Below are 13,575 nucleotides of genomic sequence, written 5' to 3'. Positions count from 1 at the left end.
ATATGCATACGTGTGTGTCTAAGAACCCATGACACGTGTGCACCCCCTCACAGACCAGAAGAGGTAATCAGAAAGTAGAGCTACAGGCAGTGATGAGCAGCTAGATGTGGGGACTGGGAATTAAACTGGGTCCTCTGAAAGAGCAGTATTTGTAACTGCTGAGCCTGATCTCCAGCCCCTCAAAAGGACTTTTAAAAGTTCTGCCCAGGGCTGGAGAGATGGCTCAGCGGTTAAGAGCACCCGACTACTCTTCCAGAGGTCCTGAGTTCAATTCCCAGCAACCACATGGTGGCTCACAACCATCTGTAATGGGATCTGATGCCCTCTTCTGGTGTGTCTGAAGACAGCTACAGTGTACTTATATATAATAAATGAATAAATCTTTAAAAAAAAAAAAAAAGAAAAAGTTCTGCCCAGATTTATGCATACTGAGCAATCTTAAGAATTTGTAAGAGGTTCGAGTGTGGTTTGGGGTTAGTAAATGTGCTTAACATGCATGAAACCCTGGATTCAATACATAGCTCCCCACTTTAAAAAAAAAAGCAAAATTACAAGATTAAATGTGTAATTTTTAGAGAGACGTATCAACTATGTTCCAGTTTTATCGGGAATACTGACCCACTGGATAAGTCAGGTACACAGAATTCTTATGTACGATTAAACACATTTTTTCAAATTATTTAGAAAAATCCACAACTTTCAATGATTTAAAAGATTTGGAAAAATAGTGTAATAACTAACTTCACATGTCCTTTAGATAAGAGACATATAGATTATATAGATGGATCCCACATTGGTGAGTTCCATATTTATAGACACAACCCAAGGATGTAAAGTTTTACAAACAAACCCACATCGATTTTTTTCTTGATATTTTTTCTACGTAATATGGTATAATAACTATTCATTTATCTGTTTATTATATTGAATTAGGCATAAATAACTTAGAAATATTTAAAGTACACAGAAGGATGTGTAGAGGGTATATGCTAATATGATGCCATGCTATATAGGAATTTGAACAGCCACAGATTTAAATGTACACAAGGGTTTCTAGAACCAATCATCCTACAGACACCAAGAAATAGCTGTAGTTACTTGATATAAAAGTATTCCCAATAGATTACTTACCAGTTGTAAAGAACAAGCTACATCTTTACAAGGGAGGCTACAGTAACCAATCTAAGCCTAGTAACCAAATTCATCACTGGTCTAGGACACAACTCAGTTTCTGATTAAAAACAAAATGAATTCTACAATGTCCTCTCTCATCTAAATGTCAAATTGAATCTAGTTTATAGAAAATACAATGATATAATGAGAAAGTATCAGAAAAATTCAGAGTGTGAAATAAAACAATGGAGTCCGATCTGCAAAGGCCACTGTTATTTCTGATACCAGTTACTGTCTCTCCTCCTTCTTTAGTCACTACAGACAGAGGCCTAGTGACTTCACTGATCATTTCAAAGACTCAGCTTGTGGTTACACTGATGCTCTGGACTTTGGTTTGTGTAGCTTTCTAATTGATTTCTGTTAGGTTGCAAGCCCCAGGAAAAATAGATAAGGTGCCTATTTCACGTATCTAAGTGAATCTGGTATCCAGGTTCTCTCAGAATGCCTCAGCTGCTAACTGTTATGGGGACCTCCTAGATATCATACCCTGCTCCCTACCCTCAACTCTCCAGGCCAGGGTGCTGGGCTGTTCTTCCTTATAGAATCCAACCGTCTTGGTTACCAGCTCTCTTTGTACCTTTGGGCCTCCTGGCTACTACACCTGACTCCCCTGTCTTCCCCCCAACTACTCCATGGCCTAGCTCAGTCTGGTCACATCTACTCTGGACTCTCACAGATGACCTTGTCTCTGCCTGGGCTCTCCTTTTTACCTACAATAAACTTTCTTCTCCACCACACCTAGGAACAGACAGTCTTGTGTTCCCTTTCCTTTTTATTTATTTTTCTTTCTTTTCTTTTTCTTTTTCTTTTTTTTTTTTTTTGCTTGTTTGCTTTAAGTTCAATTTACTCTCATAAATCTGCATTTTAAGGGCAAAACAAATTATTCTTTTAAGACTTAGTGCCTCACATAACACAAACATTGTTCTAAATTTCTCTACTAAGCATGGCAGTGATGGGGCTCACAAGTGTTCACATTGTTGTGCCTTCAGTAAATTATGAGTATATTCTAGTTTCCTTTCAGACCCGCCTTCTCCCACTAAATGTAAAAATGTTTTAACTTCCAACCGTTTGGGAAGTCTATTACCAATGTTTTCCTGTGTGTGTGTGTGTGTGTGTGTGTGTGTGTGTGTGTGTGTGAGAGAGAGAGAGAGAGAGAGAGAGAGAGAGAGAGAGAGAGAGAGAATATGAGTGAGTAAGAGTGAGTGAGTGTGAGGGAAGTGTATTACAAATTTGTGTGGTGGGGGAGACACAGAGACAGAGAGACAGAGAGAATGTGTGTGTGAAGTGTATTACAAATTTATAAATATATATATATATATATATATATATGAGAGAGAGAGAGAGAGGGAGAGAGAGAGAGAGGGAGGGAGAGAGAGGGAGAGAGAGAGAGAGAGAGAGAGAGAGATGTATTACAAGTTTGTATGTGTGCAGGAGCCCAAGGTTGACAACAGGATCCTTCCTTGACTGCTTTCCACCTTGTTCATCACAGAAGGATCACTCAACTAAACTGAACGTTCATTGTATCTATAATGCAAACTGGTCTGGTCATCCAGCTTGCCTCATGGATCCCATGTCCCTCTTCCAAGTCCTAAAATTACAATCAAACTGCTACTCCCACCCAACATTTACCCAGGTATCCAAATGCCTTAACCACTGAACCATCTCTCTAGCCCCTCTATTACTAATCTGAACCGAATGCTAATAGGGTCAAAGAAAATACTTTAATTCTTTCAAATTTTTAAGAGATCCAAGCACATTATATTTATATGAAGTATTAAATATAATATTTTAAAGTTTGTGACCAGAATATGTGTATTTATAAACATTACATTCATACTGAGGAAGTGTACTTGGCTGTTGTTGGATACTGTTTTATAAATGCTTGTGAGTTCAAAGTCGCAACAGAACTCTGGATTTTCTACTCAATAATGAGAGCTCACCACTGTTACTGAGATGCGGTATTTAAAGACTAAGTGTGTTAGGGCTGTAGAGATTAGCTGAGTTCAATTCCCAGCACCCATATCAGGAGGTTCACAAGTGCCTGTAACTCCAGATCCAGATGCCCTCTTCTGGCCTTTGTGGGCACTGCACACATATGTACAAACCCACACACAGCCACATACAGTATAATTAAAAACAACAAATCTTAAGGGCTACCAACTGAGTTCATCCACATCCCCTGTTTTATTAGTTCAGCATCAAAGCCTTCTATCAGTGGTAGTGCTGACTGCTATATATTGTTGTAGATTTGGCTCACTGCTTACATTATGTTAATTGGATTCCCCACATTACACAAGAATCCGCATGTGTGCATGTAGACACTGACTGCCCCCAGCTGGTTCTAACTGGTAAATGAAGCTGCCAACATCAATCGCTGGGTAGGGAGGCAGAGGTAGGACTTAGATCTCCCAGGCATGAGGACATGCCAGGAAAGGAACAGGATACAAACATGAGAACTGCAGAGGACAGAACCAGCCATGTGAGACTAGGGGAGAGGGGCCCCAGGGGCCACTCCCCTCACTGGGTCTGGGGTAGCAGAGATGAATTATAAAATTTAATAGGAAACGATTCAGGAATATCAGAGGGGAGAGTGAGTTAGCCACAAGGAGGTTTGGAAGTGCCCAGCCATTTAGCTGCTTAGGACACATTAAGTATAAACCAGACTGTTACATGTGAATTACTGCTTCAGTATATCTATTTCTAGATACCATAAAGGTAAACCGGATTGTTACATGTGAATTACTGCTTCAGTGTATCTATTTCTAGATACCATAAAGGTAAACCGGATTGTTGCATGTGAATTACTGCTTCAGTATATCTATTTCTAGATACCATAAAGGTAAACCGGATTGTTACATGTGAATTACTGCTTCAGTGTATCTATTTCTAGATACCATAAAGGTAAACCGGATTGTTGCATGTGAATTACTGCTTCAGTGTATCTATTTCTAGATACCATAAAGGTAAACCGGATTGTTACATGTGAATTACTGCTTCAGTGTATCTATTTCTAGATACCATAAAGGTAAACCGGATTGTTACATGTGAATTACTGCTTCAGTGTATCTATTTCTAGATACCATAAAGGTAAACCGGATTGTTGCATGCAAGGAAGCAGCACGGCTGCTACTGTGGGTAGTCCTGAGACGACTTGAGTCCAAACTTACTTTGATACAGATGCTCTGAGTGTGATCTACTTAGGTCTGCAAGCTCTCCGCTTCCATCTCTAATTTATCCCCACCTTAGTACCATTCATTCTACTGCTGTGAAGAGTCACCACGGCCACGGCAACTCACATAAGCACTCAACTGGGGCTGGCTTACACTTTCAAAGGCTGAGTCTACGGTCATCATGAAGGGGGCACGGGACAGCAGGCGAGCAGGCATGGTGCAGCAGCAATAGCTGAGAGCTTACATCTCATCAGCAAGATGGAGACAAAGAGACTGCGCCTGGCTTGGGGTTCTGAGCTCTCCAAGTCCACATCCCCAGTGCTACTCCTCCTCCGACAAGGCCACGCCTTCTGGTACTTCCTGAACAGTCCACCAACTAGGGACTAAGCACTCACACTATGAACCTATAGGGCTCTTTCAAACCATCACACTCTGACTTCAATTAGCACAGTCACCCAACAGTGTGGGCAGACTAACTCGATCTTTAACTCCTGAAAATTCACAATGGGGATGAGTCTCCATCAACTGCCAAGTTATACAAATTTCCAGAGCCATAGAGCAGCCTCCTGTTCCTTCTAAATCTCTGCTACTGAGTGGGTCTCATTCACCAACAGGTCCACGGCTGTTGTTCATCCTCAATGTCCCTAGAGACAAGGACACAAAGTGTGAAGCCTTTAAGAGATGGGGTGTAGTAAAGGGAGTACACTAAGGATATGCCCTTGAGAGAGACACAGAACTCCATCTCTGCTGCCTGGCTGCCATGAGGAACAAGGTCCTACACCTAGACTTCTCATGATGATACAAATGCTGCCATTAGCCCAAGGAAACAACTATGAGCTGAAACCATGACCCAAATACAAATTTCTCCCTGAAAGCTGACTTGCTCCATGTGATGTCACAGTAATGTCCAGTTGGATTATATGCCCACCTTATCCCTAAAAGTGAACACAGGTCTCTGTCCTCTTGTACAGTAAACAGAATTGGTCTATTCAAACATCATATCTTAAAAGCACAACCTTGGCTGTGGGTAATAGCCCCTTTGACCACCAGCTGCCAAGGAAGCTCTCTTCTCATCAATCAGTGAAAACCCAGGTACTATAAATTCCTATCTTCTCTATTTCTCAAATGATTTGGGGGCTAAAGTCTTACAAGCCCTTGGTCAGGCATCTACTGGGGCTCATTTCTCTACTCCAGACCACTGACCTACTCTACTTCAGTTCACATTTATTCTTTATTCTAAAGACAAGCACACCCTGTGTTAAGATATATCCAAGCCTGGCCCTGATGGAGTTTCTACTTGCTTCCCTCTGATCCTACACTGATCACCCTGCTGTTCAGCACAGAACTCCATGTGCTTCTATAAGCACAGTACCTTATTAGTGTGTTTATTAGGTGTTTTATTATAGCTGCATGTTTGCCTACATGCATGTATGCATCTGAGGTGCCCACAGAACCCAAAGGGGAATTGGAACTGGGGTCACAGACAGCTGCAAGCTCCTGGTTGGGTGCTGCGAATCAACCTGCGTCCTCCATAAAGAGCAAGTGTCTTTAACCACCTAGCCACCTCTCTCCAGGCCCCTATCGTACATATTTACTGTAACCACACTGACTAAATGTGTTGTTTTGGTAAGCCTTTTTGCTATATTAAGCTTATTTGTTTGTTATTTAAAGATTACAGAGTATAAAACCATTAGAATTTTTATAAGCAGTGGTAATGTTTATAAACAACGAAAACAGCCTCAACAGACTTCATTGGTAAAGTTCATGTTGTATATGTTTTATCACAATAAAAAATAACAATATATAGATAAAAATAAATGTGTGATGATTAAAAGAAATTTTTAATCTGACTTACAATTCCACTTACAGAAAGTTCTAGAAAAGTCCAAAGTATTCAGGCACAGACTGCTGGGATGAGAGTAGAAAATGAACTATAACCCAGGACATCCTGAGGTGATGAAAATTGTCATTTCTATTGTGGTGATTACACAACCCCTCTACATGTAAACATATCAAATCACATACTTAAATTTCACAAATATGCGGGGGGAAAATATGTGGAAAACGTGAAATGGTCTAGCTCTACATACATCATCTCTGAAACCAAACGAAAGTGCATCAAATATAAAAGACTGCAGTTAGCAAAATAGGACTAAAACCTAAAGCTCTTCACAGCATAGAGAGCGCTACAAAGATGGCAGGAGTGGGCAGTGGCAGGAGGATGCTGTACTAGAAATCCATTACCTCTGCAGGAGTGTGGATGTAAGTATTGAATGGGAGAGGTCAAACATTCATAAATCTGTGTTTAAAGGAAGACTATAAGCAAATTAGCAATAATTGTACTTACTTCCCGTCACTGAACCTATCTACTTCTTTGAAAAGTATTTCTTTTGTCAAAAAATTCAATGGATATGATTCTGATTTTTGGGCTGGAGAGATGGCTCAGCAGTTAAGAGCACTGACTGCTCTCCCAGAGGTACTGGGTTGAATTCCCTGCAACCACACGGTGGCTCACGACCATCTGCAATGGGATCTGATGCCCTCTTCCAGTGTGTCTGAAGACAGCTACAATGTATTCTCATATATAAAATAAACAGGGGCTGGGGATTTGGCTCAGTGGTAGAGCGCTTACCTAGGAAGCGCAAGGCCCTGGGTTCGGTCCCCAGCTCCGAAAAAAAGAACCAAAAAAATAAAAAAATAAAATAAATAAAATAAATAAATCATTTAAAAAAGATTCTGATTCTTTCTCAATTAAAATCTCATAATTTTGCTACATATGACATTGGTAAGAATGTTTTGAATCTTAATTTTGAGGGCAGGGTGAGCTATCAATATTGTGAGATCGTTCACCTTCTTGTTCTGAATAGAGATTAAATGTTTGTAATATTAAAGAATTAATCTTGATTTACCATCTAAAATACTGGCTTTATTTTTAAAATAGTTCACATATAATGCTCTTGAACACACCGTGCACATGGGCCGTCTGATATGAAGCCCCATGCACAGGTGTAAGCTACAAAGTCCTTTGATGCCTTCTCACAGGAACATAACAGTCTCTTCTCACAGAAACACCTTCTCACAGGAACATAATAGCCTCGATATATCTAACCATTTATAGTTACTAATTTCATCTTAATTTCTGTCTTGACTAGAACAAAGGTCCATTAAAGAACATATCAAATGAACTTATAAAACTGTAGCTATTGCTACAAAATAACATTTCTGTCTTGACATAGTAAATTAATTTTCACCAAGCCATAAAATAGACTAAGAATTCTTAATGAAGCATAAACAAGGCCACATTCCCAAACCTAATTCTCACTTACTGTTTTCTGTGAGAAACACATGTGTCTACATTAAAGTCTTTGGACCTCTCATTTCCTAAAAATGCAATTTCTATTACTTCTACAATAATCTTGCAAGGCATTTTAATATCTTAGATATAAAACTTGAACTTGGAAGTTCAAAGCTATGATGCTAAATTTCATTTTTTCAGTATACCCTCATAGCTTTATTTCTATGATCTATAATTTAATGCAATTTAAGAGACCATCTTCTTTGTGAGGAAAGGGAAATAAACTCTGAAGTAAACATCTGCTTTCTCCCTGGTAAATTTTAGCTCCATGGTGCAGGTCTATTCCACCCTAAAAGATGAGTATGGAGCTTCTCTCTTCCTTTTAGTCAGAAATGCCTAAGCTCACTCTGCTCAGTTTTGTCAGCCCAGATGACTGGCTGTAAACCAGCACTCTGTCCACTTGGTTCACTCTTATGCAAAGGTTTCAGCATTAACTGTCGTTCATGCTTCACAGCTTTAATGCATAAAAACTGCAGCTGGTGCTCATGCATGCATGAGAGCTACTGTCCTTCCACACAAACCCCACTCCAGTGACAACTGTTTCCACTTCATTGTTAAGAACTGTTTTTCTGTTACATGCCCTGTTATTAACTAAACCTCACATAAAAGCAGAACAAACCATTGCAGCTGTGGTCCTTTTAATATTACTTTAATATACCTATTTTTCTTAACTGCCTTCACTAAGGAAAAAAGTGTCTATGGCTTTCACTGCTCTTTTTTGTCCTTTTAATCTTCTAACTTTTTTTTTTTTTTGGTTCTTTTTTTTCGGATCTTCTAACTTTTGAATGCAAATAATGATGTTTCTTAATTTTACTGAGAAAAAGTAATGCTCACTTTGCGGTCATTGTATCTGCTGTTCTGGCTTCTTTAGACCAGTAGGTTTGACAGGCTTTCTCTTCCTCCAGCTCCCACTTGAGAACAGAAGCAATAACTTCCTTATCCAACAGCTGCTTTTCCTTCTGACCCTCACAAGCCTGTGAAGCTCACCTTACTCTGAGTGTGACAATGAGAAATTATGTCTAAATTCTAAAAGACACTGTGCCAGCTAGTTTTTATGTCAACTGAACACAGCTAGTCATCTGAGAGGAGGGAATACCAATAGAGAAAATGTCTAGGTAAGATCAGGCTGTAGGCAAGCCGGCAAGCCTGTAGGGCGTTTCTTAGAGACTGATGGAGGAGGGCCCAGCCCTTTGTGGGTGGGGCCATACTTGGGCATGGTCCTAGGTTCTGTAAGAAATCAGGTTGAGAAATCATGAGAGCAAGCCAGTAAGCAGCACCCCTCCATGGCCTCTGCATCAGCTCCTGCCTCCAGGTTCCTGCCCTGTTTGAGTTCCTGTCCTGACTTCCTTCCACAACAGACAGTGCCAGGAAAGCATAAACCAACTGAACCCTCTCCTCCCTACACTGCTTTTGGTCATGGTGTTTCTTTAATCCCAGCAACAGAAACCCTAAGACAACACTCAAGGATAGCTATGTAATGAGTGGCTGTTCACATCTTTAGGTTGATGCAATTCATACTTTTTAAGAATTACTGCCCATTTGACAAACTGTCTTATCTTTAAGTAAATGTAAACATACATTTTAATCCATAACTCAATGTTCCGATATAGGAAATCTAAGCTAGAATATTTCATGAAATATAAGCTGTCAACATTATGAATGTTTTAAATGCATATATTCTAAAATCTAAGTACTAACAACATCTTTACAATGATCAAAAACCAGACGTCAAGATTACTTCCTATAAGAGAAATCTCTGAAAATATACAAAGCATTGTACTTGCTTATTTCCTAGAATTTAGAGTATAACATAAAAGAAAATAGTATCTACTTCTAACAAAACAGATTAAATAAAAAGCACAGGGATCCTTGTGTCCATAGTACGACCCCTCTGAATTACAGAACACACAGGGAGTGAGTGTCTCAACAGTTCCCCTAGAGCTGTGCTTTCACAGTATGACCTAAAGGGAAGGCAAGACAAGCTCTAGCAGACTCCTTACCCAATGGCGATGGTGCTGGAGCTCCCTGATGGTGCTTTCAGCCTGCTCCAGCTTAGCCCTGGCTGCATCAGTCTGTTGTTTGATGGTGGCCAACTCCCGTTTTATGAGGTAGTTTTCCTCAGCCTCCTGGGCTCTGGTCACTTGTCCCTTAGGACATAATTGTTTTGTGTGTATAAAGCAATTTAGAATAAATTCAAGGCAGACTGCCTTGTGAGGTTTAGTTATTTTTTTTTTGACATGTTAAAAAAAATACCTCAAAGAACAGAATAGCCTAGGTAATTATTAGCTAGAAGTTTGTTATTTTGCTCTAGCAAATTTGAGGAAACTAAATGAAAATTTCATCTGATAGTCTTAAGAATAATTCTTTTCTTAAATCAGGAAAAAATAAAAGTCATGCAATATTACTGAGTTGTACATGCAGAGCTAAAATGTCAATTAACAGTGGTTAATGTCATAGAACCCACTGTTTGCCATTTAAAATAAATACTTTAAAAATAAGGTTAGCTTTAAAACGTGCAGAGAAAGGCACCCAATTAATGATAATACGTTTATCAAAACATTAAGTATACAGCCATATGCCAGCCCGAAGAATTATTTCTAGAAAAATGCATGTAAAATTGCATGCATAAAGTATGGATTTCTAAGTTTAGGATTCCTTAGAGGTTAGCGAAAACACTAAAAATAAAAATAAAAAAACTATACCTGTATCAATCTATCTGCCAAGGAAGCACTTTCCTACAAAAGGAAAAATTTAGATAGAAATATAAAAGACAGGAAATCAAAGTGATAAATTAGGAATAAGAAGAAACATCCACATCCAAATTCCATCTACTTTTCACTGCTAATTAAAATAGAAGTTTAAATTAAAATCTATTTTTAATAAATGCATTTTTATTTTTAAATCTTAAAAATATCAAAATAGGGACAAAGTAGATAATCATGTTTCTAAAGGAGACAAATGTTTCATTACTTAGGACAAACAAGTACTTTTTCTTGAAAATATACTTTTAAATCTTTATTTTAGGCCTAATCACAGCATCAAATCACTTCCATGAAAGGAACAAAGGGATTTGGGTCAGAAAAATCCCACTCACAAACATGGCAGCAGGTGGGTATAACGTCAGCACCGGAGAGAGAGGGAAGGAGAGCTGACAACAGAACTCAGAAATTCAACTTAAACTCGAAATAATCCAGGATGAACACTTTGGTTCAGGAATTCAACTGAGACCTAAATACTTAGAGAATTCTAAGTGTGAAGCCGAAACCTGAGGGCAGATGCCGGTGGATAACAGATACTCAACTTTCTAGACACGAAACCCACTATCCACTTAGACCTCCTTTATCATTCCAAAGGTGTGGTGAAGTAAACGCCTTCTCTGTGAAAATGTCTAACTCTAATGATGAAAGCTGCATATTTTACTGCAAACTGGGTACTCAGTGAGGGCAGGGATAATACAGATCAAAAGGACTTAGTACACTCAATATATACGTGCAGCTATCAAGAAGTACAATCGCCTTCCGAGCGCTGCAAAACCATCTTGGAGGAGCTATATTTGACTCGGGATAAAGTACACTACCATCACACCATCAGCAAACCTGCAATGAATAGCTTGTTCTTCTGCAACACTACCTAATATAAAATCATGAAGGTTTCTAGAATAAAGGACAAACATTGCGACTATACCCCTTCCTAGTTATTTCTCTCTTGGATATTTAGCTATGAATTTTCGGAGAGATTTTAAATACACCTGGTACTAGCGTAGCATGAGCAGCAGATCCACACCAATTTACTCTGAACCTTTAGCTTTAAAAAAAAGTTTCTGAATTTGGCTATTTTTTTTTTCTTTTTTTCGGAGCTGGGGACTGAACCCAGGGCCTTGCGCTTACCACTGAGCTAAATCCCCAGCCCTGAATTTGGCTATTTTTAACTAAGGAAATTCTCATATTGGTTGCTTCTGCTTTTGCGACACAGTCTCAGACACGTGTCCTAGGTTGGTACAGTACAGCTGAGCATGGCTCTGAACTTCTGACCCTCCTTCTACCACCGCCAAGTGCGAGGATTATGAACAGACGTCACCCTGTCCAGACTACACAGTGCTGACACTGAGATCAGGACTTTGTGCATGCAACATGCCTACCCAAGGAAGCCTCAGACTCTATCCACCAACCCATTCTGTAAAACAGCACTACAGATACAGTCTATCAAGGAGGAAAAACGGGAAAACTCTCTTGCTTTCATATTACATGAAACAGGAAGGAAAAGCTAGTGAGCAGATGTTAAGTCAATTCTACCAAGCAAAGAGTTATAAAAGTACCTGGTGTTGAAAATCAACGTGAAAACAGAATTTAAGGTGGGAACCAGTCACTTTGACTAAATATAAAGCTGTTTGCTATATGCCTTAAAAGAACCATTGCCATGTTCAAACATGAGGCGAAAACGACAGGGCACATTTGAAATTCATCTTTAAAACATCCTGTCTGAATGTTGCCCCAACTAAGTCAGTCACACTTTTTAGAAGTTCTGTGAAAAGAAAGTAAAGGATACCAGTCCATTCTCTAAATAAAACGTCAGCTAAATGTTACCGCGGGTGACACGGTGAGACTTTTAGTAACTAGAGTAAGCTAAGGAAGCTGAGGTCAGCACCACAACTCAGGTGGTGCACACTCCAGACTCGGTGAAGATTTGTTAGAGTTAAACAATAATCATGCAACAGAAACTTGCAATAGTCATTAACTTACTTTTTCTAGTGTTTCAATGCGCTGTTTTAAAAGCCTGTTTTCTGTGCGTAACCTCTGCCAAGAAAAAAAAAAAGGTTGTTTGCAAGGATTCTTGAAGAGGGAAAACAACAGATGCCTAAGTCAACAGTGTTGAGAATGTGTACCTTTTATAATAAAAAATGACTGTAAGGAACTGTTAGATTATCAAACATTGAGTAAGAATACACAGCAAAGGAAACAATCACACTTATTATTCTAGCTGAGACTAAACTTTAAACATTAAATGTAATACTACATAAACAGCCTTTGTTTTCTCCATTCATAATGGCTTGTACTTTTTGTCTTAAGATTTATTTCAATATTCTGTGTATGAGTTTTGCCTGAACATGTATCTGTGCACTACATGTGTGCAGTGCCCAAGGAGTCCAGGAGAGGAGGCTGGAGTCCCTTGGAAGTGGAGAAACAGACAGTAAAGAGCCACCATGTGGTGCAGGGAATTGAGCCCTGGTTCTCTGGAAGAGCAGCCATGCTCTTACCTCTGAGCCATCTCCAACCTGACTTAGATATTCTCATGCTAACATCCCTGTCGCCTAGGGATATTAACAATATAATTGGTGTTCAAATATTAGTTGAACAAAGAATAAACTTTAAAAATGGATATTCATAGGGAAAATGCCAAAATGTTGCTTAAACTATATCAATTTCCATTCATGTTATAAATCCACAATCAAAAAGCCTTCCAATCTATAAATATTGTAAAGCATTTACTATGGATTGTTTCTAATTAAGAAATTAAAAACTCTAATTACCAGTATTTTCTTATTGAATAAAAAGTAAAACCGAATTTTAAAAATATATATTCAATACCATTTGAATAATGTAATTATTTAGTGTCAGACTCTCAATACTTACTACCAAATTACTACTTGTTAAACCTAAATCATTCCTTTGACAATCAATCTCTTCATACTTATTTTTATAGTCCATCAACATAATTTATTAATCTCATAAGTTGTTCCTGAACTTTGTGTTTGTGGGTGTGGTTAGTTCAAGTGTTTGCCCCACTCTTTGCAGTATAGCAGCTGCCACAGACTACAAATATCGTTCATGGTCTGGGAAGGGACACCACCCCAAAAAGAAGGATTCGCCAAGTTTTCTA

At 38.9% G+C, this 13,575-nt stretch overlaps 1 protein-coding gene across 16 annotated transcripts in view; it reads right to left on the bottom strand.

Moving 5' to 3' along the window:
* The window catches only part of Evi5 (ecotropic viral integration site 5), a 145,648-nt gene that overhangs the window by 65,733 nt on the left and 66,340 nt on the right, over positions 1-13,575 (bottom strand). For 9 of the 16 annotated variants that reach the window (NM_001271410.1, XM_087582063.1, XM_087582070.1 and 6 more), the window contains 1 exon segment: positions 12,438-12,491. In NM_001271410.1, coding sequence (NP_001258339.1) covers positions 12,438-12,491 — 54 coding nt within the window. 16 annotated transcript variants of the gene reach the window in all.

The sequence above is a fragment of the Rattus norvegicus genome, chromosome 14, assembly GCF_021556685.1.
Source record: "Rattus norvegicus strain SHRSP/BbbUtx chromosome 14, alternate assembly SHRSP_T2T, whole genome shotgun sequence".
In the NCBI taxonomy this organism is placed as follows: domain Eukaryota; kingdom Metazoa; phylum Chordata; class Mammalia; order Rodentia; family Muridae; genus Rattus; species Rattus norvegicus.
Note: the sequence above shows the minus strand (reverse complement) of the source record. Positions and strands in the feature narration are given on the sequence as shown.